Consider the following 26,865-nt stretch of genomic DNA (forward strand, 5'->3'; position numbering starts at 1 on the left):
TGCACGCACACTTCTCCATCACGATTTTCTTTGCTGTAATATATTTTTTTTCTCCCCTTCAAGTATCCTTGTTTTAATGCATTCGGTGTAACTGACTGTATTGATTTACTTTGCTTGGAGAGAATCTTTCTTAGGTATCCATTTAAAAATGACAAATGAGCTGGATTGCTGGCTGCCCCACAGAAAAGTTTATTTCTTCTGGTGGCACCGAGCACAAACATGAAGTAAAAATACAGTGACTGATATTGGAAGATTCACAGATAGACGCCAGTAGCTAAGATCAATAGCAAATCTCTAGAAACTAAAATAATGCAGACATGAATAAAGTGTTCATGACAGATACATTCTGCAATGCATTTATCAAATCACATCTACACAGGATACAGAGCAGACACTGCTTCATTTCCCTGTACAGTGACAGTAGCAGAGGGGATGTATGATTATATATCTCAAGAGACAACGGAACTGTATCAATTCCTTGTGAAATGCTCATACAGTATTAGATGCTGGAATATTAAGAGGCCTCAAAATATCCCCTGATGAGAGAGAGATAGAATGGAGAGAAATGTTATAAGATACTGGTGGCTGCAATGAATCTGTTTTTATTGCATGGTATCTCATCAGTTCACAGGAACAAGGTCCATCCCCCATTTCTTTGCATTCTTTGCAAGGTCCAATAAACAAAGGAATTCTCTAATTCATTCTAAGCCACGGGCATCCAGCCTCTTGGTGCACCTGTAATACATTAAGTGAGGAGGAATTGTCTTGGGCTGCAAATATGCAGGTTGCTCTGAAAGTAACGCCTCCTATTTACTTCCAAGGAAAGTACAACAGATACGAAGAGCAAAACAGCACCACTTAACAGAGCAAATTCTCAGCTACAGAGCACTATTTTTCAACACAGCCACCACCACTAGCTATGCATTTTTGTCAGCCATGAACAAGAACCTGCAGGCAACCCACTGTTGATTTCACCCCTGTTGAAGTGCTCCACCCACCACCCCACTGTGCTCAGATCCACTGTTTGGTCTCCAGAAATGTTCAGCATGCACTGATGTCTGTTAATGGTTGCAATTTCTTTTTGCATGGAGGAATTCAGTTCCAACCAGTAGAAGGGTGTGATGCCCTTTAGCTCAACTTCATCTGTTCTATCAATCTTCCTGGAGACTTTCTTCCCAGGACTTTTCACCTGCATTGTAAAGACCCTTCATTCATTAGCTTCTATGCCCAAAAACCAGTTTACCCAAATTATCCACCTGTGCTCATGTTCACCACTCTTTTCAAGATCATCTGTGACAACTGGCAATGCTCCTCAGAGTTTAAAGATGCCGTTCTTTTGTTTTAGCACACAGTTACAAAACTCATTTTTCTTTAGCTTTAAAAGCATCTGTAGTTTTCTATCAGTAAGGACAAAAAACCAACAAAACACGCTCAGTTTGAAACTGACTTTTCTATTTCAGAGTTTCAGTCATTCCTTCTTTAAAATCCCTTTGGAAACTACTTGTCGGTTTATGTTTGCATCCCTTTACTACAGCTCTGAAGCTCATGATGTGCCTAAGATTCAGTTTTTGAATCTTGTCTCATACACAAAACTGTGATAAAAGTTTTCTGGTCAACATCTTCACCTTGAGAGATCTTGAAACGGGTAAGGATTTAATTCTGAAGATGAACCAAAATACTTTCTAACCTGTTTATTTCCCTTCCTGAGACTTAGAGCTTTAGACTTTGCATCTCTTGTACAAAGAATCAAGAGCTGCTTTAATCACTTAAGCCTCCCCAGGGACACTCTTCATGATCACGTGCTTATGAGCCTGGACAAATTGTAGGCAACAGCAAAATAATCACACAATTAGAGCAGCAGATTGCTGGAACAGCAGAAATGCACAACCTTTTGTCTATTGTGCCTGAGCCCTAGTTTTATAAAGCCAAACTAGCTGCTGCTTCTGCTGGAAGGGAGTGTTGGACAGTCATGCTGGACTGCTGGAAAAAGAGGAACTCTCCCACCCTCTTTGTGCTCTGTGCTCTCTGGTTAAAAGCCAAACTCACAGAGATTTATAGCAAGTTTGTTTGAGATTTTTAACCATGCCTGAAAGCACGGTTTGTGACCTGACATCTACATTGTATTGTCATACAATTGGCCACAGAAGGCTGATAAAGAAATACTGTACTTATACAAGAAATTCACTTTTGTATTCAAATCTGTAATCTCCTGTGAATGGGGATATATTCCAGAAACTACTCAGTGGGAATTAATCCTTTCAAAATTGCTGTGTAAAAACCCTGCTCAACATGGAGTATTTCTCCAGGCTGGCAACTCTAAATCAGTCATGTTGCATTTTTCTCAGTACAGAAGTAGTTGCAGACAAAATCAGGAGAATAGATACACTCCTCGTGTTTTGAAGAAGTACTAAGAAGTCCTTGTAGCAGCATTTCTATCATCTTTTTCTATTCATCCAGGATCAAATTGGCTGAGAAATTCTAAAATTCCTAGATAAAATCATTTCCATTGCAATTTCACAATCAGAATATCTCCTTTAGTACGAGATCTGTGGATGAAAAACGTTCTGTTACAATTCTTTCCATATCTACCTGCAATATGGTTATTCACTGTTGCATTGCTTCACTAGGCCTGACATAATATAACAAGTTCCTTTTATTGCTTTCTGTACACTGACATTAAACCACAAGTATTCGTGATCACTCATAGGCTCAGTAATGCAATTAAAGTCATTAAAGTCAGTTGTACAGAACAAAAATTCCATGGGAGAAAAGAGCCAGCACACGAAAGAGTGGAATGATCCCTGCAATACTGATGATAACAAAGATTTCTATGTGCAGATTCACCATTACGTGGTGCCTGCTTGTAAACAGCCTGCACTGAAGAGCTTGTTTGTTCACCAGATGAATAAATACATGCATCATCATTTTTGATTTCGGCAGATTGAAAACTGCGTTCTTACCCAGTAGCAGGGAGGTAACTTCTTGCTCTCTTCATTACAAAGCTGGGCTGGGTGAAGGGCATGAGATGCATGTTGATTGGTATATTCCTACAGTCTTCACCCTGTTTTGTTACCTTTGTTTGCCTTTGCAGTCACAGGCACAGTAACATCTCTGCAGTTCATGACAGCAGTGGTAATTAACATGCTTGATGTGAAAAACACATTCAGTTTTGGTATATCTGTAATTTTTCCTTATATTCAGCCTTTCTTTTTCATTCTCCTTGTCCTATTTGGTTGTGTGAGTTTCATCATATGCGAAGCATGAACACACTCTCAATGAAGCAGCAGCAAGCTCCCAACTTTCTTACACCATCTATACATATATGCCCCATTGAGAACAAGCAGTGCCAGGGCTGTGAGCAGGTGTCCATGAACAGCATATCCCCTGCACCATTAAAGGGAATGTGTTATGGGTGGGTTGCATTTAAACACATAGCAGCTCCAGTGATACCAGTGTCAGAGCCAACATGGGTTTGTCTGATGTTTTGGGGAATTGCATATTTATTTTTTCATATACCCACATACTCCATTTTGGTGCTATACGACCTTCATTAAGGCATGTCACACACACTGTTCTAGCATTGGCTAGTTGGTGGGTTTGTGATCCCACTCAGGGCAAAACCTCTGGTTTATGTTGGGTAGGTTTGTGCCTTAAGTCAGCGCTGTGTGTAGTCATGAGTGACAAAGACAACGTAAAATATGTGTGGCAGAGATTCTGCCTGCAGCTTGAGACTGTTACATCAGTCATCAGCAAGAGGCTATTGTCAGCCACAGTAGTTGTTGCACAGGGACAGTAAAGCCAGACACTTTAAAGGCAGATGTTATATGCATCACTCATGCCCAAGAGTGCTGTCTCTCAGATAGAGTACTGCAGTTACTCTCTTGTCCATATGAGCACAAGATAAGAAGGGTGCTAATTTTGTACAAGTACTTTGAAAGCTGTTGTCAGTCTGACTAGGCATTCATTTCTGCCTGTCTCTCCAAGTCAGATCACTGGTACCCAGCCCTGTCTTTCCTTCTCCAGAAGCAAACCCAACATGGCAATCCTTCTACTCCTTCTTAACTACCTTGCCTTGCCACTGGCTATGCTGGTTCAGCAAAATAGTATTTCTTCTCTAATGATTCAAGTGTAGAAGTCCTCTCTCCAAAGTGTTTCCAGTTGTGGAAGATTCCTTCAACTAAATTCCACATAAAAATATCCTCTCCTTAGAAAAGTGTATGTGTAGTGGTCTTCTGTGTCCATCTAACCAAATGGAACAATAGCATGGTGAGGATGAATGGTTTTTGTTGTATCCTGGGGATGTGTGAAGACATGAGTGTCCTTGCAGCTGAGACGATCTAAGAACATGGCGAGAACAAGGTCATCATAGTTGCTGTACTGAACCTTGTAGAAAGGTGGGATAGCTGGAAAAATTTGATAGCTTTTAGGGCAATTAGGCCTTCTTCTGACCTGAAATAGCACCAGTAGACCTCAAAACTAAGGACAAATAAGGAATAGTTGCCTGGATTTTAGGTACCAGGTAGGCTGTTTCTGAAAGTGAATTCATTGGAGTAAGCCAGGCATTAGAAGGGGGAAGGCAATGACAGAACACTTATTTTGCAAGGTAAGGAGAAAGGTGGGAATTGGGAATCATAGAGAGGTGAAGAGGAAACAAGAAACGTACCATGAAGTTACTATTTCTACTGAATGCTTGACTTTAAAAGTTTTTGGGTAACCACTCAGTGCCAGGTGACCAAAAGCTAAAGGTCCTAAGAGTCACTGTTTCATTGTAGACATGGGAGTCCAGGTTAGTTTTCTACAAACTTTGGCAGCACCGGATAATTGACAGGGATGATGGCAGGGCCTCAACCCCTGCCAGCTGCTTTGTGACAATGGACATGGCCCTTTCCTTCATTTTCCTCCAGTCATGGTCTGTTCTTTGAGTTCTCTGAGGAAGGGATTACCTTTGAAGTGGGAGAGACACAGTGCCAAGAATAGCAGAGCCCTCATTTGGCCAGGGTACAGGACAGAACCATGACAAAAGACACTAACCAGCATGAAATAGGGCTCTGTGGAGCGGCACGTGCGCCTGGCCCAGCTGACGTGTCTGTGAGCACAAAGGTTGTCCTCCCTGGGGTCACTTCACATCAGTGCAAACAATCACCACCCACAATAAAAACACATCTGAGCTATGGTTTGCAAGCTATTTTATTTGCCAAAAACAAATTAGTTTCATATTATACTGTATATGTAAAGCTTTTTACATAACCTTCTATATGGAACAGTCAAAGTTTGACCGGCTGCCAGATAAGCATTTTCATTTTGACTTCTACCCACTGAGCAACATCAATAAGCTGTATTTCAGGAGCCTGCCTATGCATACTTCAGTGCTGTCTTTTTGAGTTTGATTCTCTTTCATCACCTCAGTAATTCGACACTGCTTTCTCAGTACGAATACAAAAGAACTAATAGATGTACTGGATCAGACAGAAGGTCAATGTATCTTGTCCCTGAGCATCGATAGGAGCAGATGTTTATGAGAAGGCTCTTGGGACCAGGCTACCACGTGTGGCTAGTTCCTCTAAAATACCCTCTGAGTTGCAGCCATTTCAGGCCTTAGAGACTTCTTGAGCCAGATGTCATATCCGATCTAATAGTGCCTGATGGACCTTGCCGTCCCTGAATGTATTTGATTGCTTTGTGAGCATGTAGATGTGCAGCAGACATGTCCACAAGGTGTCTGCCTGTTTCTTAATAGTTCAGTAGCCACTCTTATGCTGCTTTCATCTGGGCTCTCAGAGTTCCAGACTTGCAAAGAGAAGCCTTGTCCAAATAATAGGTTGGTCCTTTTTAATTCTATGAGACAGTGCTTCTATAAAATTGGGTGCATCTCTTTGGTGTTGTAGTTGTTACGGGATGTGTTTATGCTCACCTACTACTTAGGATTAGATTGTTCTAGAGTAATGATGAAAAATGAAAACTCAAAATGCACCAACATTGTTGTTTCAAATTCCCAAATCTAGATACGTAAACCCAAATTGGAGTGGAAAAGCCTATAATGATTATAATAACCATAATAATTTGCAGGCAGCTAGCCTTCCATCCTAGAAGATGATTTTTTGCCAACAGAAGGAAGGTACAGGTCTGTTATGATAACAATAGAAAAGGCACTCAGACTCTGTAAGGTATCATTTAAATTGCAGATTACTAGAGCTAACACTTTAAAGACAGAACAGTATAGATGATCACACAATTACAGAATATCTGGAGTTAGAAGGGACTCACTGGGACCACAGAGTCCAGCTCCTGGCCCCACACAGCACCACCAAAAATCTAAACCCTATATCTAAGTATGTTGTCCAAACACTCTTTGAACTCTGGCAGCTGGAGGCTGTGACCAGTGCCCTGGGGAGCCTGTTCCATGGCCTGATCACCTTCTGGTGAAGAATCACAGAATCATAGAATGGTTTGGGTTGGGACATTTAAAACCATCTTGTTCCAACTCCCCTCTATAGGCAGGGAAACCTCCCTCTAGACCACATTGCTCCAAGACCCATCCAGCCTGGCCTTGAATGCTTCCAGGGAGGGGGCATCCACAACCTCAGTGGGCAACCTGTTCTCACCATTCTCACAGTATAGAATTTCTTCCTAATATCTAACCTAAATCTACCCTTCTGCAGTTTACAGCCATTTTCCCCCCATCCTATCACTACATACCTTTATATTAAGTCTCTCCCCAGCTTTCCTATAGGCTCTCTTTAGGTACTGGAAGACTGCTGTAACATACCCCCAGAGCCTTCTTCTGTTCTCCAAGCTGAAGAGCCCCAGCTCTCTCAGCCTATATACTCCTATGTGCCTCCGGTGGCGCAGCGGTAGAATTCCCGTTTGCAACACCAGGGGGCCCGGGTTCGAATCCCCTCCTGTGGAGCAGGGGGTAGAAGTGCCGCTCTGCTACACAGAGGGCTCGAATCCCGGGAGTTGGACTCGATGATCTCTAAGGTCCCTTCCAACTCGCACAATACTATGATACTATGATACTCCAAGAAACAGAATGTTCAATTTTACGTTAGTTTATTTACATCTGTGTTACTGCACAGAATCTTTGAACAACCTGACCCTGAGAGGAAATTGCATTAATTCATGCATGAAGTCATAAGAAAAATCCAGCAGAAGTGGTTTAGTGCTGCCTCACCCTAGTTGTAAGCAAATATAAAGAAAGTCCAAAATACCAGCAAAACCGCAATGATTCCTTTCTGGTGTCTTTCTGCTTTAACCTGGAATGGATCAAAAATTGATATATGCTACACCTACTTTCACGTCTGCCCCCAGGGGCTGTCCACACTCCTGCCACTAATTGCCAAAGGTATAGGCTGGAAATTAAGGAACCACTCAAACAAAAATTTCTCAGCTGAATTGCCAGGCTCCTTCATGAGATACACTGAGATAAAGAAGCAGCAAAAATGAGGCCAGGGGCAGTTTTCTATAGCTGACAGAGTAAGTAGGTTTATTGAAGAAACAAGTGGGAATAGAAGAAGTACAACATGCCCAGGGCAAAGAAAACTGTGTTTGTGCTCAGCACATCAGAGAGGTCACCAGTGAATAGTTCTGTGTGAACATCCGACCTCTGTGCTGCTGCCAAGGGCATGGAAACCTGGTAATATGAGAAGCAGCTTTCATTGGGCACCCACTATTTCTAAGATAAAAGCTATAGAAAATACACAGCACACTGCACTCAGTTATTTCATCCACTTTCCCTCCTCTTCCGCCATCCCATCCCTTTTGCCCATCTCATCCCTTTTACCTGGAGACATCTTGATACACTTTCCAAACTGCAGTAAGTTGGAAGAGCAATTCTGTCTAATTCAGATACCCTTTTCACTCACTCTAGAAAGAAATAGAAAATCCAGGCATGAAAGAAAAGAATATGTAAAAGAGCTTCTGCTACAGACATTTGCAATTATCCCTTCATTGATTGCCGCAGAGAACTCCTAGAAACTGACAGCCAGCAAACAAACTGATCTACTGAAACTCTGATAAAAGAAAACATGAGAGAGATTTATTCTTTTGAGGTCAAATTCTCTACTAGCTCAACTCCGCTGACTTTAATTGAACTGTGCAGCCATACATTTTAACAAATTAAACTTCTCCGACAAAATCCTCCCTCATTCTCTGCAGGATATTTTCATACGTTGAAGCTAATGAATGATTCGGACTGGTGCAGCAGTTCATACAGTGAATTCATGTAATTATTTTTATTCAGTGACAGTTCAGATTGCTTCAAGACACATTCTTTCCTAAAGCTGCAAAGGAGATGTAAATGAAGAGTCTCATCTCTCATCACACGGACAACGCACTGGGACCCTCTGTATTTTGAAAATGTGATTATTGGCCAGGATTTGCTCTCTGCAGAAACTTTTAAGCACCTCCCCACCCAAAAGCGTTCTGCTGGTAGAAGGTGAAAATTTGACACAAGAACGGAGATTTTTGATCAAAATATTCATTCCAAAGTGAACTGTTCCATTTCACCTTAGTTCAGCTCCGAATGATACCAGATCACAAAAGCAAGAATTAAAGTACAAAAATTGGAACAATACAACAGGAGAGATGGAAAATAATCCCCAGCCATCCCCTGACGGTAGTTTATAGCCTGTTGCTTCCAACACCTTTGTGTGAAATGGGAAGTGTGAATGTGAATCCCCAGAAGATAAGGATCAAAATGCTTCTGTCTCTCTCATGTCAGGGAGTGCTTTTCACATTATTATTGGCAAAAAGGATAAAACACCTGCCATCGGATGAGATTTTCCTCTGCCATTTTCAAAGAAGGATCTTAACAGAAAAGAAATACAAGCCTGGACTTCTGGACTTCTTTTCTTAACCACTGATTGAGCAAGGACAGTGAAGAGCAGCACTGCAACATGCCTGCCCTGGATACAGGTGGGAAGGAAATGGCTATGGCAGAACTTAGTCTTCTTCTCAGGGCTTGTGGTTTATACTCTCGAGTCACATTGGTTTTGTCAGCTATTCCAACCCTAGAAAGTGCAATACCATGCATGGTCTGAGGAAAAAAACACCTAATTTTAAATAAATGAACAAGAATTTATCTCTTAATGAATACTTGCCTTGCAAACATTAATTCCCGGAGGCTTTATGTGAGTTCATTGGCCCTTATATCTAGATCAAGAGGCGGCTGCATGCTGCCAGGACAGAGCTGTGCCTCTGAACACTTTTCCCTGATGACCAGTTATTTCAGAGTCTTTGGAAAGCTGCAGAAGGGACTTCAAATGATAACCTCAGCTCTTCTATGCTTAAAATGCAGCTAAGCAATCCACAACACTGCTTACGTGGTAACTTCATCAGGCTCAGGACTGAAATGGAGACTGAGAAAAGTTTAACGTGTTCAGGGCAAGAGCTGAGAAAAGCAAACTCGAATAGCAAGATATGCCAAGCTACAAAACACAGAGATTTTGTCTCTTTCCAAGAAATTGTTATGTTGACTTTGGAGTGTTATGTGCTAAGGTGCCGGGGTCAATTAGTAGTGGTCAACCAGCAGAACTGAGGCTGTTTGAAGATCCTTTCTTTTTTTTTTGTTCTTTAATCTGTTGGTAGAGGAGGACAAAGTAAGACACAGAAGGCAAAGAGAAAGAGTTAGCGAGAGTAATTGGAAGACAGAAAGAAGGAACATAAAGAAATAAATACCCTTTGTAATGAGATAGCTTAATAGAGAATTGCATCCATTAGCCACAGAGCCCCTGGCAATTCTTCCCGGAAATAAAATCTGTAGGCAAAACCCTCAATTGACATTAAATAACAGAGCTCTCAACCACTTTAGGCCAGCACAGGATCTTCCCCAGGGTGGATCATAGATTGATTTTATGAAATCCTACACCCCTCCAAGAAAATGGCAATTTTCCTTTGCATCAGTGGATTTTTGCCTGGAACTATGATCCCAGATCTCAGGGGAGCTCCCTGCTCCACTCATCAGGAACATTCAGCTCCAGCAGTGAACAGGGATTTAGTGCATCAGCTCTCTTTGTGTACATTTATTTTTGCGACGTCTCAACTGTACAGAATCACACCTATGCACTTACATCAGTGCTGTGACCTTCTCTTAGCTCCTGGCCATATTTAGATAGAGAAACGTCCAGGAACATTTTCCCACAAGCTCTCGATGCTCTGCTACCTTTGTGTCATCGGCACTTTAAAGTGAAAAACAAACTTACCCCTTCCAGGAAGGAAAAGTAAAGGGTCTTAAATCAAAATGGGCTGGGGTGAGAGGCAACGTTGCATTAGGGCAGAGACAACTACTTAAGGTTTGGCAGCTTCTGATTCATATCTTGGGAGCTCATATCTTAGTCCAGCTCTTGAGGAAGATTTACCAATTGATTTCTATGGGGTTTGATTAAGGCTGGCGCTGTACATGCTGTGGATTGTTCCTTTCATCCGAGGCTCTCAATCACACAGAACAAACAGGAATGAACATAAAAGAGAGAAGAAAGGTCCCAGTTTTGCTCTCCTTTTACACGGACAAGTTCAATAGGACTTTCAAGGAGTAAACTAATTGTCTGATTTCTTTTAATTTGACGTCTTTATAATATTGAGAGGAGTATAATGCTTTACTTGCAACACCCGTTTTCTTGTTACTGATGGGCTTTGTAATCATGAGTAATAGTGTTGTTCCACTGAGAAGCAGTATAAAAGTACCAAAGCTCCAATTTCTTTGATCACAAGCATTCACTGTTAAAATACTGAGAAGGATTTTCAGATAATCTTTTGTGGGGGAAAAAAAAAAATATATAATAACCCACAGCAACTTAGTTTTCTGTATTGCTGCTGCTCTCTGAAATGTCCTCCTTCTGGCAGCAGTTCGATGATAACAGAATTGAGCAATATGGCTCCCCAGGAAAAGATAACGAAGAATCAATGTCTAAGCAATTTCAGGATCATCTCTGAATTTGATGTCCAGCTGATTAGTTTATATCATAATGGTTCCTCGGACCTATTTTAAGCATCTCAGAGAAGAACACTCTTTAACCCAGTTAAAATGCTTCCTCATCGAGCAGAAATCGATATCAAACAAGACAGAAATGACCTCTGTCGAATTGTCTTATGCTCACCACAAGAGTGCTTAAAATATAATTCCCAGGGAATAGTCTGCAAAATTGAGTTTTAAATAATCCAGCACAGTTAAAGGAGCTTCTGATGGTTCGTCCAGAGGAGACTACTCATTCCACGCACTGAAGGAGGATGGATTAGCCTTATGTTTAAAATCCTAGCTTTATCATCATCATCTGATTAGTTCCATTCTCTCTCCTTAACCCAGAATGATGGGGTCTGTTGGCTGCACCTCTTCACTTGATCCTGAAGGCAGCTCTCAACACTCTTATGCATGTGTGTGTCCTGGAGGGAGGCAAAGCAAGTCACTCCTGAGAGCATATTCCCTGTGTGTTTGTAGTGGAAAAGCTGATTCATTCTTTTGTTGCCTTTAATTCTCCATATTTCCTTTGACGTTTAGGAAATCTTTGTTCTTGGTAATGTAATGAATGAATGTATAGCATTTCTATGGTAATATCAACACCTGTGTGATGACAATGAAGGCTTCTAGCAGAGGAAGTATTCAGCTTGCTAGAAGTCATGGCACATGGGGCAGTCACGGATAAATGGAAGAGCAAATCTAGGACCATCTCATGAGGCTGAACATGTACAAGTCTGTGGGGCTGAATGATATGTAACTCAGGATCTTGAGGGAGCTGGCAGTTGTGGTTGCCAAGCCACTCTCCATCATATTTCAAAGGTCATGACTGTCAGATGCTTAGTTCCCAGTGATTGGAAAAAGGGAAACATCACTCCCATTTTTAAGAAAGAGAAAAAGGAAGACCCAGGGAACTACAGGCCAATGAGCCTCACATAGAGGTGGTCTGTAACAGCCAGCACAGCTTCACCAAGAGCAGATAGGAGGGAGACAGACATTTTAATGTGGTCTGATAGTAATAGTACAATGGGACATGGCTTTAAATTAAAAGAGGGGAAATTCAGTTTAGATGTTAGGAAGAAATTCTTTACTCAGATGGAGGTGAGGCTGTGGCACAGCTGCCCAGAGAAGCTGTGGTGCCCCATTCCTGGAGCACTCAAGGCCAGGTTGGATGAGACCCTGGGCAGCCCGAGCTAGTGGGTGGCAGCCCTGCCCATGGCAAGGGGTTGGTCTGGGTGGTCTTTAAGGTCCCTTCCAATCCAAACCATTCTGTGTTTTCTCGTTCCTCTCCCGCTCTAAACTGAACAAACTGTGGCACTATCCTACAAAAACTTTTGTGAACAAAGATTAGATTCTTCAGCCTTCATCAGTCAAGAGCACTGGATCTGCCTCAGCAGAAGAATTGGATGCTAGAGAAATATCACATAAATGAGGGGCTTCACATTCACCGCTTCTTTTAAATGATCCATTGGAACAATTCAAAGGATCATTTAGTGTTCCAATGGGAAGGTAAAAGAATGATAAGGCTATTACTCCCTAAAGGAGAAGAGGTACACAGTTTCACACATGTAGTGTGTCAGGATGATAGGCAACTTCGTACTGCTTAAATTAGAAGGCGGACTCTAGTCTTTTTCCTCAATTGCAAGAGTGATTAAATTCTAAGCAAATAAAACTGGATAGTAAGTACTTTGCTTGTTTGAATGTGCCCTCTAAAAATTATGTATCATCACAGTGATCTGTGATGGTGAGCGCTTACCAAATGTTCCTCTCTGCTCTTGTTGGTGAGAGAGCCCCTGGGGCTCTGGCGTTCACACCCCTGCTGCTCAGCCCCACTCCTGTTAGGAGCTAGATGTGTCTGGGCAGCAGAGAAACAGCTGGTGTGAGATGTTCAGGAGAATAGCAAACCAGAAGAGAAGGACGCCCTCCCCCACTTCTTCCTTGTTACCTCTGAGCCAACTGCTCGCCACAGGGCTGGAAGACAGATGGGCAGATTGCCATCCTCTTCCAGGGTCACCCCTCTGAGGGAAATGAGTAACACTGCTTTCACGTTCTCCTCTGCTTAAAGTCCTCCCAAACAAAAAACAGCTTTTTTTCTCAGGTAGCACCATTTTGTATGGAATGGAAGTTAGAGCAGAAATGGAGAAACGGTCCAGACTTGGGCTATAGCCATGGGAAAATAGCTTCGTCCTCACAAGAGTTTGGTTATAACCACATTTTCACATTAGCAAGCTATTTAAAGCAAAAGAGCAATCTCTGTTGTGCTCACCTCTGGTCTCTTACTTTGTATTCCAGCCAGGACGTGCCTGATAAAGGCTCAGTATTTTTCCATGAATTAGGATGCCTTAATTAGTAGAGACAGCTAATTTAAATTAGCTGTAGGAGCAGGTACAACCCTCAAGAGAGCAAAGAACAATGACTGCAGTACACTCAGAACAGCATGAGGAGAAGTTCTGCCTTTGAAAAGACATTCATCCAGGCAGACCAAGGCATCATTGGACACACAGCTGGTCACTTAGGAGCACCCCGTTTTTTGGGTGATCACAGGATGATACGCTGTACTTTCCCTAGCTCTGAGTCAGGGGGCACAAGCGCTTATTTCTTTCACTGCCCTTTGTGCACCACCCAGAGGCACTACGCTGGGGGCAAGCTCAGGTTGCTGACAGCACCCACCAAGGTGGTCTCCCCAACATGGAGCATGGGTGGGAGGTGAGGCCAGAAGCCTGCAGAGGAGCAGGAGATCCAGGGTGCGTGCTATGAAAAATCATCTGGTTCCTGATTCAGAAATGGGCAAAAAGCCCTTTGAAGAAGGCCAGCTGGACAACGGAATGTATTTTCTTTCTCATTTGCATTACCACACTTCTATCCACAAAAGATGGGCATGGGGAAAATAAGGTGCAAATTTTGATCATCAATTGTGATTATTCTAACAGCAGCTTTACATTTTAAATTCTCTGAGTGCTTACCACTGTGGGAAGAACTTGTTCTGCAGAGCAGGTATGGCAGTCTGCAGGTGCAAACAAATCTGCGGGTACAGCAGCATGCCAGCAGACTGGGCTGTGGAAGGGTTTAGATGCTCTAGATAAATCAAAAGTGCTCACTGAAGAGAAAATTGTTCCTGCAAACTAAAACTGCTGGAGCCAGATGGAGTCCTTAGCACTGGCACAGACGTGCAAGTAACAGCTGCCATAAACTCTTTAGCTACTGAAGCAATGGCAGCAGCTTTTTGTCCTCATACAATCATCTGCAGTTGGACATTGTTTGCAAGGTCACAGCTTATTCTCCTGCATTATTCTCTCACATCAGTTGTGAAGCAGGACCCCAAGCCAGTGACTTGGACTGCTCACGACTGTGCCTCCTATTTGTATCCAAGAAATAAACTAAAATACCACATCACTCTGTCCCAGCAGGAGCACAGATTCAGCAATGTGTGTGAGACAGACAGCAGATTAAATTTGGCTTTGGAGTTCAGCTGATTCACTTTCTTCCAGGAAGCACATCAGTAGAAGGACACTGAAAACACGCTTGCAAAAGCCTCTGTGGGATAGCTACCCTCCACACAAGTAAGGATGTTATGTTCCCTACCTTGCCCCTATCAGCCCTGTCTGGAGCACCTCACTCACCAGTCAAAAAAACCCAAAGAACTGGACAGTCCCAGTGTGAGGCTGACATTTGTAAACACATTTTCTGTTCCTTGCTTTTTCAGGATATCTGGATTGAAGTGTGGGTTTTTTGAGCTCTTGTGTTCTAAAAAGGTAATCTCTTGAAAAGTCTGATTGCTAGTAAATACAGCAGGATGGCTTCTTCAAGAAAACGATTAAGCAATTACAGTGGAAGATACTAAAATAAAGTTTCAGCAATATCACGAGATTGATTTAAGAGTGCTACAGGAAGCTGAGACCTGCTGTTCTATGACGAATGAGTTCCCTGCGAAAACCCAGTAAGGGACAATAACACAATCACATAATGGGATTGTTCTTCAAATATCACTTGCTCTGGGATTTGGAAATTAGCGGCCCCCAATGACCTTGCGTTTCACATCTCTATTCATGATCTGGGAAAAGAAAAGGTAAACAGCAGTAACCAGTAAACAAAAAAAGGCCTCCAGCTGAAGTAGACACAGGCAATGTCAGGCTTGTTAAACCTGTGGGGAACTCAAACAGGAAGAGATCTGATTAGAGACCTTGAGCAAGATGTTGTAGGCTATCTTGAAAACGGGCCTAATGAGTTATCTAAGATCAGGGAGAGATAAGGAAAGAGGAGCAAGGGCAAGCAGAACCAGAGGAAAACTGGACTTTATTGATGTGATGTATGGTCATATGTGAAGTCCACATGGTGCCTCAGGCTCAAACATCAGCCAAGAGTGGAAAACCAAGAGTAGTACAAATCAGTCCTTTCTGCCCCCTTCGTCATGAAAAATGAGAGTGGTTACAGCATCCCATAAGTCATCCTCTGGGGCCACTGGTAGGACAGCTCTCATGGTTGCAAGCAGATAGGAATCCTGCTTTTCTCCATGAAAACCAAAGCATGCAAGGGGCCCTGGAAAGGCTGGCAATGGCTGTAGCTCCAGAAGGCACTGATCTCATGCTTAAATGAACTGAGGACTCTGTTCCCTATGACAGAAACCTTCATAGACAAAAATTATGCCCAGAATCACAGACTTGTAGGAGTTAGAAGGGACCTCTGGAGACCATCTACTCCAACCTCTTGCTGAAGCAAGTTCCATATAGAAGGTCACACAGGAAGGTGTCCAGGTACGTCTTAAATATCTCCAGAGAAGGAGACGCTGCAACCTCTCTGAATGGCCTGTACCAGTGCTCCATAACACTCACAGTAAAGAAGTTCTTCCTCATGTTCAGATGAAACTTCCAGTGTTGCAGCTTTGCCCCTTGTCCTGTCACTGAGAACCACCAAATAGAGCCCGTCCCCATCTACTTGACTCCTGTACTGTAGATATTTGTAAGTTTTGTTAAGATCGCCTCAAATATTACTTCCTGAAGCTTTGCACAGGACAGAAACCTGCATCAGATTCACTACACGCTGAGCATCCATGCAACAAACCGCAGGCAGAGAAGTTACAACTCAGAAATTCCTCTGTGTCCAACCACGCAGCCTCCCCAGCCATGATGATATGGATAGCCTGCATTTGCAGTGCTAACTACAGGATTCAGCCACCTCTGCCATGGCCTGATGAAGCTAAGACTGCTTTAAATGACCTGATTTTCAGAGCATGTGCATATCATACTCTTAAGTTCAATCGCAACTCCAGCCTTTCCAGCCAGTCACCCAGCACCAGCTTTTGAGAAACAGACTGGTTAAGGAGCAGAAACCTTCAGCTTGAATTCCACAGCCAAAATTGAAGGGGTAACTATTGTGCTTAAAGCAACTACTAAACCTCTTGTTCAGTCCAATCCAGACAGGGACAAAATGAATGATGTCTGGTGCAATCCAGACAGGGACAAAACCAGTGATGTCGGCCTATTCCGGCTTTTCCTGCAAACTACGCCTGGCCTTACAGTTGCCCTTATTCCCTGTGGAGCAAGAGTGGCACCTGGTGGTCAGATGCTCTTAGCACTCATCTAAAACTAATCTTTTTTTCGGTTGAATGCAGTGGAGCGACAGAGGAGCATTTTGTATAATGCAGTCCTGACTGACCCGATCAGCGACAGCCGCTACCTGCAATAATTCATGTACCTCGCTGTTTTCCAGCACTAGCAGCACCAACTGACATTCTCACAAAACACCAGCTCCAAAGATGATCCTCCCTCCCTACATCATAATTCTCCTGTGAGTCGTAAGGAAGGAATGAGGACCTGCCCTGTCTTGCTGAAAATGTATATATATATATATATATTTCCTGACTGCTTGAAGTAATAAAAATGAATCAGGGCTTCCTATGAGGGCAGAGATGAAATAAGCCTATTTCAATCAGCTACCAAATGTGCATCCCTAGAGATGCTTAGGGCCACATGTGTCATGGAAGAAAATGCTGTTATTCTCCTGTTTATCAGCCATTCTCTGCCTCATTGAGATGGGACTTCTGTAAGTCCCTGCACTCTGCAAACCGCGTGAATAATAGATGTGCTCTGGGACTGAATTTCTGCCACGAGTGCTCCTCACATCAATGACACTCATCTGGCAAGAAAAGTTCTGATGCAGAGCTCTGTCAGAGGAACAAGCCCACTCAAAGCACTGCACCTCAGACATCCTGGCTTTGGATTTATATATTGCTGCCGAGCAATTATTTTATGGCTTGTTACAAATCAGAGACTGGGAGGTAGTCCTCTTAGATCTGCCTTCACCTGTTTGAGACCTACTTTTTGCCTTTTTCTACTACTTACACAAAGACAGAGACAAAGAGATTGGTAGCTCCCTGCAGGGGTGGCAGGAATAGCCCAGAAGTTGCAGGGATGGGCACTGAAGGATGTGTGTACAGTGGCATAATCACATGGTGGAATAGCATGAGCTGCACTTCCACAGTAAAATAGACTAGAGCAGCTGGGACTGTATGAAACAAAATCCTGCTCTCCATGGCTGCTGTTCAACAAAGAAATGATGAGAGCACGGGTGAGGCAGTCATACAGTGATTACCACAACAAAGTTCTGAAGGGCTGGTTTTTCTATGTGCCAGGCTCACTGTCCTGGGTACCATAACTGCACTCAGAAGGGGAGATTCACCTGTTGGGTGACTTTGTGTGAGCACTGCCATCAATTTTGATGACGATCTGCAGGTGCAGCCTGTGGATGACTTCTCTGCCTTTTATACCCTAGGTATCACATATGTGACAATTAATGATGCATCTCTGATGTATCTGATAAAGAAAGCAAAACTGTGTTAGTACCCTTTCCTCCAGCAGGCTTTTTCTCCTGTCCTGCTCAAAGGGATGCCCTGCTCCATTCCTGCACCAGCAGGCCATAGCTGCCTTCATAGCTTACAAAGCACCACAATGCTGCTTTGCGGAAAGCACATGTCTACAAGACATGACCCCACAGAGGGGCTGGAGCCACTCAACATCTTCTGCAGGCTGAAGGTTAACAGCACAGAAGTGCTTACAGAAAGGACAGCACAAAAGAAGAAGTACAGAAGTAGGTCATGTGAAAGCTGATGTAATGTTTGGCAAGCTCTTCAAACTGGTTACTGAAGTCAAACACCTGCAAGTACCTGAAGTACTGAGCAGAGCAATGTGTTCATGAGCCAAAATGACTAAAGCTAGCTGCATGCCATGACTGCACACACTGGGATCAGTTTGCAAAAGCAAACTCCCCCTTTTCACATCTCCAGATTTCAAGCAATGAATGAAGGATACTCCCCCTGGTCAGAGCCATCAGGAGCCCCAGGCTGCCCTATAGGGCAGGACAGGAGGCTGAACTTGCACAGGATTTCATGGTCTCTACTTTATAAGGAAGAAATGAGCACAGCAACACCACAACACATTATAAAATCATATACATTCATTTGCATGAATATAAACTCTCAGCAGCCCCCCAGACCTTGCACATCATATCAAGAAGCTATCACAGCTGTAATAACTGCCCTGCAGCAAATAGGGACCATTTCACCAATATACTAATTACAGAGCACATCCTGCCAAGGCTCCTGGGGGAGGAGGAGAGGAAAGCTGTGGGGAGGACTGCACAAGTGGTTCATTTGCATCAGATGCACTTATTAGTCCTCCAAGTTCTTTCTTTTTCAGTATTAATTAAAGCTCATGCTGTGACAGCCAGGAGGCAGGGAGGCACAGTGAACAACTGACATATATTTCAGCAGGTTTCACTTATCCCACTGCCTAACACTGTTTTTCAGGTCCCTAAAATCCTAAGTAGGATATGAGGGGACTCAGGAGTAAATTTTACTTAGGGATAAAAACCTGATGGGAATGAAATCCTACTTCTGTGGTACAAATAACCCTGCTGATCTCCTCCATGGACAATGTACAACACCAGTGAGCTTTCCTTTGCACCCTATCCTTGGGAGCCTCCCAAATGTGAGACATGCTCCTGACAAATGTGAGACAAGCTCCCTTTTCTCCTGTCCAGTCGTATCCTGAGCTACGCCACATCCTGGTGCCATGGAAAGAAGATACAGGGAATTCAAGGGCTAATTCCTAATTGACGCAGTCCTTTGTGTGTTTGGACCAGTCTGGAAAATCTACTGTGCTGTCAGTGAGCTTCAGAGTTAACACTCCCTCTTTAAATTATATTTTGCAGACATGGTTACATCGCTGCCTGTGGCCATAAGAGCACGGGTGTGCTCTGCCAGTGATATTTTCTAAGAATGACAGAACGGTTTGGGTTGGAAAGGTCCTTAAAGCCCACCCAGCTCCAAACCCCTGCCATGGGCAGGGCTGCCACCCACCAGCTCAGGCTGCCCAGGATCCCATCCAGCCTGGACTTGAGCACTCCAGGGATGGGGCTTCTTGGGGCAGCTGTGCCATGGCCTCACTGTCCTAAAGAGCGAAAAGGACCCCATAATAAATGAAAAGGGAACACTTTGCTACTGAAACGGAAAGGGTGCCTCGCAGAAACCAAACCAAACAGGCTATAGAGTTTGTTTCCGCACATCAATCCTTTGTGTGAAAAAGCGTGGCCACTTTGACGCAGCCCAAAACAGCGTTGACCTTCCGGACCATCAGCACGTCACTACCTCCCGTCCAGCCAATAGCGGGCGGCGCTGCATGGAGGCCCAGCCCAGGCAGCCGGCGCGGGGCGGGCGCTGCAGAGGCGGCACGGTGGGGCCGGTGGGAGAGCGGTGCGATGGAGGTGGGCGAGGATGGCGTGCTGTACTTCGCGTACGGCAGCAATCTGCTGCGGGAGCGACTGCTGCTGCGCAACCCCTCGGCGGCGCTCTGCGCCCGGGGCCGCCTGCAGGTGCGTGCGGGGCGGGAGGAGGGGGGAGCGATTTGTGAGCTCAGTGGGCTCTGCGGGAGAGCTTCCTTGGGGCTGCCCCGCGAGCAGCAGTCGGGCTCAGCTGCGTGATTCCCTGCCGGCAGGGCCTTGTCCAGGGTCCTTACAGCGCTGATCGGAGCCCGGATATATGTAACCAAAGCTTGGTGGCTGTGTAGGCTTTGTTTGACTATGTTGCTGTTTTGTTTTGTTTGTTTGTTTCTTCTTAATCATTTTCGCCTTTGCCACTTTGTTTCGTTTTCTTACTGATCAAGCAGGCTTCCGTAAAGCTCTTTCCCTTCCGTGCTGCTAGGGAGGGCTACACCTTGTCTAACAAGTTGGAATGAAACACTGACCCTTGTGAGGTCAGGTGTGAAATGACCCTGGGAAAATGCAAGAACAGGTTGTTCTATTTTGCCTCTATGGCAACATTTGGTATTATTTGTAAGAAAAAAGAAGCACTTGGTTTCTGAAACAATGTTTTATCTTGCAATACTCACATGGGGTTGGAACCAGCCAACCTTTATGGTCCCTTTCAACCCAGCCACCCTATAAGTAGAGCTCAGTCAAGGAGGCATATGTCTCAAACTAAAGATACCCAGGAATGTTCTGATTGAGTGATGAAACAGCATAAGACATGAGAAAACACACAAATGGTATCTTATGACTGGGCATTTCTATTAGAGAATGAGGAAAAGGCCCAAAGCTCCCTGTCTTGGAAGCTTCGTTATTACCCCTTTTCTCCCAGCGCTAGAAATGGTCAGTTAATAGTTAGGTGTCTGCAGATGAGACTTCTGCCAGCATTGTTTTCTGTCAGGCCTCTCTCCCCTTTGCCCCTTTCCCACTGGAGAGATGAAAAGGGCTGACTTCTGCCCCCTTGAGATCCTGCCTTTGGGTCTATCAGTTCTTCCTCCTGCGGCTCCAGCTGGCTACTTGTAGGCTGTGCTTTAGCTGCCCTTTTCACATGAAGAACAGATCACAGTCCCTATCTTAAGTGGAGTAGGAACTGATTGTCTGCATTGGTTTCATTTGCAGGATTTTAAGCTCACTTTTGGCCATCATCAAGGCAGGACAAGTTCTATCTGGCATGGAGGTACAGCTACCATTGTTCAGAGCCCTGGAGACGAAGTGTGGGGAATAGTGTGGAAATTGAACGCTAGCAATATAAGTTCACTGGATAAGTAGGTGACTTAACTTTGCTGTCTTCTATTACTTTAGAGAGCAATTCAAAAGTAAGAGGTAACTTTCTGTGAAAAGCAGTGTGGAAGATTTGCTGCGATCAAGAAGATGCTTTGGATTTTAATACGTGCAGATCACTCCACAGTATGTGCAACTGCTTCTAAAATATTCGAGATTAAAACAGCTTTGTTTTCAAGCAAAAGCTACCTTAGGGATATTTTAGTAAAGTATGATGTTGATTTGGAGCTGATACATCGGGTGGGTTACACTTTGGTTTTTTTTTAACTCCTTTCCTCACAGTATTCTGTTCCATAAATGCCTCTAAACTTTGTCCTTAAGGAAGATCCAGGCAGGGAGGTGGGGCAGTACTTAAATGGGAGAGGTTCCCTGCACCATCGCAGTGCATGGTGGAGGAGAATGTTCTGCCTATGTTCAGTCATTAAGACAAAGGTTGTCTGAGCAAGTTGTTCCCAACCTGTACCCAGGTTAGAGAGTCTGAAAGACCATCTGGGTAAACAAATGAAGGAGTAGCAAAACTTCCTGCAGAGCCTGAGGAAGGACTTCGCTTCTGATGCACAAGGATTGTTCAAGCAGTTCATTACTGTCAAATAATTGCAGCAGAAGTATGGGCTAGTGAGGCTAAAGAAGGCATATTAAACTAGGTAAAAGCATTAGGCTAACATATTTCTCCTGCTTCTGGTACTATAGCAACCTTGGTTATGACTGCACTGTGCTACACAGGTATGTCCTTATAATGCTGGCTATGAAATGTGAAGCTCCAACTTGATTTTCGTTGCCTACAATGAAGCTGGAAGATAACAAACTGTTGACTAGATAATGAGAAGGGGCACAGTCAGCACTATAATGTCTTGCTTGGGAGTGCTAGTCCCAAAGAAGGCATCTAGGTAGCATGCACCTGATTGATGGGAGCTTCACATGTCACTGCTTTCTTATCTACTTCTTCCCCATCAGCTGGGGATGAGGAACCAAGCCTCCGCTGACCCATACTGAACTGTACTAAATTATTCTTTCCTGAAGTATATAAACTTCACCAGGCAATGATCCTGTCTGGCATTACCTGCTTTGATAGCAGCACTACATTCTCTCCTTTAGGAGCAGTATTTCATATTTTAACATCAAAAAATGTTGCTTACATGCCATGGAATTGCAGATCCCTGACTTTGTTTTAGAGAGGGGATATCCTTTAAGGCTAGCTAAGATGCTAGAGACTTAAGTGCTATAACTTCACCAAAAAGATGCTTTTCCTAGCTGCCTCACTGGTGCCAAGATTGTGAACTGGGAATGGATGGAAATAGGATGTATTCTTGCCTTTCGTAATGATAGTAGAATCATAGAATATCCTGAGTTGGAACGAACCCACAAGGATTACCAAGTTTAGCTTCTGGCCCCATACAGGACTATAAACAAATTAAACCTGAAACCTCATTGTCCTTAAACTCTGTATTGCTTCTTTAGCTCTTACCGTTTCTTCAGACATCCATTGGTAGCTAAATGTGAATGGTTAAAATCAAAAGGTAGCTCTGGTTTTGTACTTGCTTTTTATTTCCTAAGGCAGCATGATTTTACTAGTTAGAAAAACAAAATCCATATCTATATATTTGCCCTAAATTAGCTCTTTGTTACTGTACAGGTCTCTTGCACAAATTAAAGGTTGCCTCGGATTATTCACTTTCAAATGTTCATTGCAAGAGTTGTGCCAGTTTCTTCTTATCCAATTGTAACACAGTGGCAAGATAAAACTTTGCAAATGTTTAATTATTTGTAATCTGATATCCTTGATTTAGTTTCTCTTGTAGATTACCACTTGCACAGTAACCAATTCACAAGCAATACTCTGTAGTCTTACAAGATAGCTGCTAGTCATCTTTCCTGAGGTTCTGAAATGACAAAAGTGAACGCTGTTTCTTCTGTAGAAACTAATTTTTGGATATGAAAGTAATTTGAACGAAAAATACTGTAATATATTTGCTTTATTTCTTTAAGTTAGATAACAGTGCAGATCAGTGTTCTGAATTGTTGTGCTAATTGCACAGTTTGAAAGATGTTACTCACACATTGATTATTGGGCATGAAAGGAATATATGTCATTTTTAGGCAAGAGGGAGTTGAAGATGGCATTTATGTCCCAATAGAAGTTAATGTCCATGCTGAAGAAGGAAAGGTTCTGACCTGTCGAAGCTACCAGATGAAGGACTATGTTTGTGGTCCCCCTTCTCCACAGTATAAAAAGGTGGGTGTTGCATCAGGAGAGAGTGAGCAGAAATATATAATGCAGTCATGTTTAATAAGTACTTTATTTACAGTGGATTAAAGGCATGAGTAATTCTAATGTTAAGGTACAACTTAATCCTTGTGCAACGTACTAGTGTAATGGTGCTTACAGATGACAGCCAGCTCATAAAGATGTACTAAATCAGTTTTATTATCTGCTTTAGTTCTGCTTTGCATGAAGCCCCTGTTTAACTCATGAATTAGTGATGAGTGACACAAGGATTTCCAAAAGATGCCAGTTGTTTCCAATTTTCTGTTTGGAACTAAAAAAAATAACATATTCCACTTCAATGAAGTATAGTTCTAGGACAGAAGGAAACTTCTGTGAGGAGAACACAGTACCTGGCTTGTAGTCTAGCTATCTTCTAATACAGGAATTCACCTGCCTCATTTCACCAGTTGCATCCTGAGTACATCACAGGATATCTTCCACCACCACAGGGCACTGCATGGTCCTCACTTGGTGGCTGGTGAGGCAAAAGTGTTTCAGAGCTGTTCTGGAACTTGCTGACTGTAGAGACACATGATCCAGTCACGCAGCAGGCTTGACCTGCTTAGCTTGTGAGATCTGATGAGGACCTAGACTAGGGTGGCATGACTGCATGTCTGGAATACTGCAGTTATTAGCAATCGCAAACAGCCATCACTGTAGCATTGTTTTTTCTTCTTGTTTTTTGTTTTTTAACCAAAAGCAAAGAAACAGGGCTCAAATCTGTTATATCTCATTTTCCTATCTGATCTAAGGAACTGGCTCCCACAAATTATCTTCTGGGAGCACAGCAAAGACCTGCTTTGCTGGCACAGGATTTCTTAAGAGGAAGCTTGCTTAGAAAGCAGGCTTTGCTGTTTCACAAACCTTCCCCCTTCTCCTGCTTCCTGTCAAAACAGATCTTCAGGGCTTTTCAAGGAATCGATCCATTGAGCCTCTTGCTGCACCTGAGCTCTCCCTACTATACTGTAAGAGTAGACTTCCAATTTTAGCAACTTTGTCCAGATAAATGTTCCTCCCTGCTGTTGTCAAGGTAGGATGTTCTCCGCGTCCCCCCCACCCACACCTCACCCTAGTTTATTTGCTTAAGGTATCCAGGTAAGAAGGCTAGAAACTTATAAAGGTGACTGCATTTGCATCCATCTATTGTTGTGTACTTCTTGTGTTAAAGTTAATCGCTTCTAGGCACTTCATCCTTGGGTATCCTGGCTGTTGAATGCCTGAGTAAATATTTGCAATACTGTCAGCTTCTGAAGTCTTTTTATGCACCCCCTTCACTCCTATTTGACAGCTTGCTAGTGTGTCTTCCAAGCCTTGGCTCCTATATCTTCCTCTTTCCGTCTTGTAGTCACCAAGTTTCTCTTGAGCTAAAAGCTCAGGGTTTTGTTTTTGTTTTGTTTGTTTGTTTGTTTTTTAATGTAGAAGGAAAGCTGCAGTAACAACTAAGGAATCTGTTTTCACTAAGCTAGGCATTAATTTCTGTTACTCCTGTAACCTATCTAGGCATTCACTGTTGTGCTTCGGATTTGATCTCAATAACTGAATGAGCAACCTAATTGTGGACTCTTGAGCATGTTGGTAGCATTTCAGAATCTTAGGTAGCCTTGATAGTCCCTGGATTTCTCATGTTGCCTTCAGTGGTTCTTTCTGTTTCAGTAAATGTTAGGAGGGATCTGTTCTTACTAACATTACAATTGAAGTCTTTTTTTTGTTTTCCTTTCCCTCATAGGTTATCTGCATGGGTGCAAAACAGAATGGCTTGCCAGCTGAGTATCAGAAGAAATTAGAAGCTATTGAAACTAATAACTATGCAGGACCGGTGCCAATCCTAGAAGAAATTGAAGCTACTATTAAAGCAAACAAAATAAATTTTGCATAGAATAATTCAGTGCTTGCTTGGCCATTCACCTTGAGTTAGATCCTTCTCCTCACTGTGCTGATCAGCCGTTTCGTTATTTATCAAGAAAAGATGAGTTTGCTGTTCATCTACAGTAAACTATTAGACATAATTTGCAGTCTGGAGACACACTGACATTGACAACTTCTTCACTTCGTATTTATAGCTTAAGTACACGCGGATTTGTAAATTGGCTTCCTGTAATTCTTATGCAGCTCTGTGTGCAAATTTGTGCTTTCCGTCCTGTTTACAGACCTTTTTAAAGGAAAAGGCCCATTTTTCTAGCTGTTTTCATTTGTTACCCTCTGAGGAGTAAGGGCTGCAGGATCAGGCCCTTTGTTCATAAACGTATACACAATTGTCAAGATTTTCAAAGATTTCTTAAGAGTCGAGTTTCTCAACAAACCTCTAAAGGTTTTCTCTTTTGGTTTTCACAAAGGCTTAAGCCCAACCAATCTGAACCTGTTTTGTTACTGTTGCCATTTATATAGTTAAGAAGATAAATATTTTTAACTATTTCCATGTTTTAAAGTGTTAATCCAAAAGGGGACTCAGGCTTGACAACAGCATTCAGCAAAGGATCTTACTTGAAGTAGAACAGCCTCCCCTTTTCTAATAATAAGCATAGCTGAACTACTTAAGAACAACCAACAGATTCTAAGTAATCGTTTTTTGATAATTCAGTGGTTTTTAACTACTTCTTTAACTGTCTTGTTGTTTATCTAGGACTTGCTGATTTCACTGTACTTCAGACCAAACCTCATGCGAGTTAATCTTAGTGCATCTGTGTCATAGCTTTGTCTATTAACAATTTGTCTATTAACAGACGTTGCCTTTTTCTCACAGCACTGACAATCTCCTGCAAAACTGGTGGCACTTGTGAGGTTTACAGTACTTTTACAGTACTTCACAATCTATGGTACGTGGCAGCCCCTTGTCTGAGGATGACAAAGGAAAACTGGAAGCCTGTATGATGCAAAGCTACTGAACTACGGCTTCTCTTCTGTGCCGTAAGATATAATTGGTGTCACCGTGTGACAGCTTAGATGGAAAAAAATGAAAAAGTAGCAAACTTACCATGTCTCCTCTGTATTTTTTCACTCCTGTGGACTTCTGCCAGGGATGTGTGTAGCTGCTGTTCTGTTCTTAATGCTAGGTACCGCAAATGCAGTAAAACACGGTACTTTCTGTATTAGCATTGTCTGGTCTGAACCTGAGTAAATAAAAACGCAGTTACCAAACCTCCCTGTGCCTGTGCAATGTGTTCTTTGGAAATACCAGTGTCACTTATTAAGCTATAAAGTGGGTGATGTAGAAGCATAACTGAAATTTTATTTGGCTCTTTGTACTTCTCATGAATGCAACTGCAGTATAGAGGACAAAAATCAAACGGCCCAGCACCTTAATGCCTCAACCGCTTGTTTTGCTTTACCCTTACTGGGCTCCTTGGACACTTTTAAGTGGGTGTTCTACTGTAGCAAGAAGAAAATGGAAAATAATCACCTGGCTGCCCCAGCGGAGTGAACCGATGGTGGGTACTTGATGGCTCCTGCTGAGGAAAGCGGTGGGAGCCCGTGCAGGACGGGGAAAGGCTCTGCCTCAGAGGAAGAGGAATGGCGGGCTTTGTGAAGAAGACGCCTTCGGCCAACTGCGTGGGGTGGAAGGTGAGGTTCACAAGGA

The 26,865-nt window shown here is 43.1% G+C and overlaps 1 protein-coding gene across 1 annotated transcript; it reads left to right on the top strand.

Moving 5' to 3' along the window:
• The first annotated feature begins 19,632 nt into the window (after positions 1–19,632).
• Positions 19,633–26,427, top strand: GGCT (gamma-glutamylcyclotransferase). Its single transcript, XM_072329611.1, has 4 exons — positions 19,633–19,813; positions 20,864–21,009; positions 23,123–23,258; positions 25,018–26,427. Exons 1-4 carry the CDS (start codon positions 19,700–19,702, stop codon positions 25,165–25,167), a joined length of 546 nt encoding a protein of 181 aa, XP_072185712.1. The 5' UTR covers positions 19,633–19,699; the 3' UTR covers positions 25,168–26,427.
• The last annotated feature ends 438 nt before the right edge of the window (positions 26,428–26,865 follow it).

Source organism: Excalfactoria chinensis, chromosome 2, assembly GCF_039878825.1.
Source record: "Excalfactoria chinensis isolate bCotChi1 chromosome 2, bCotChi1.hap2, whole genome shotgun sequence".
NCBI classification, from domain to species: domain Eukaryota; kingdom Metazoa; phylum Chordata; class Aves; order Galliformes; family Phasianidae; genus Excalfactoria; species Excalfactoria chinensis.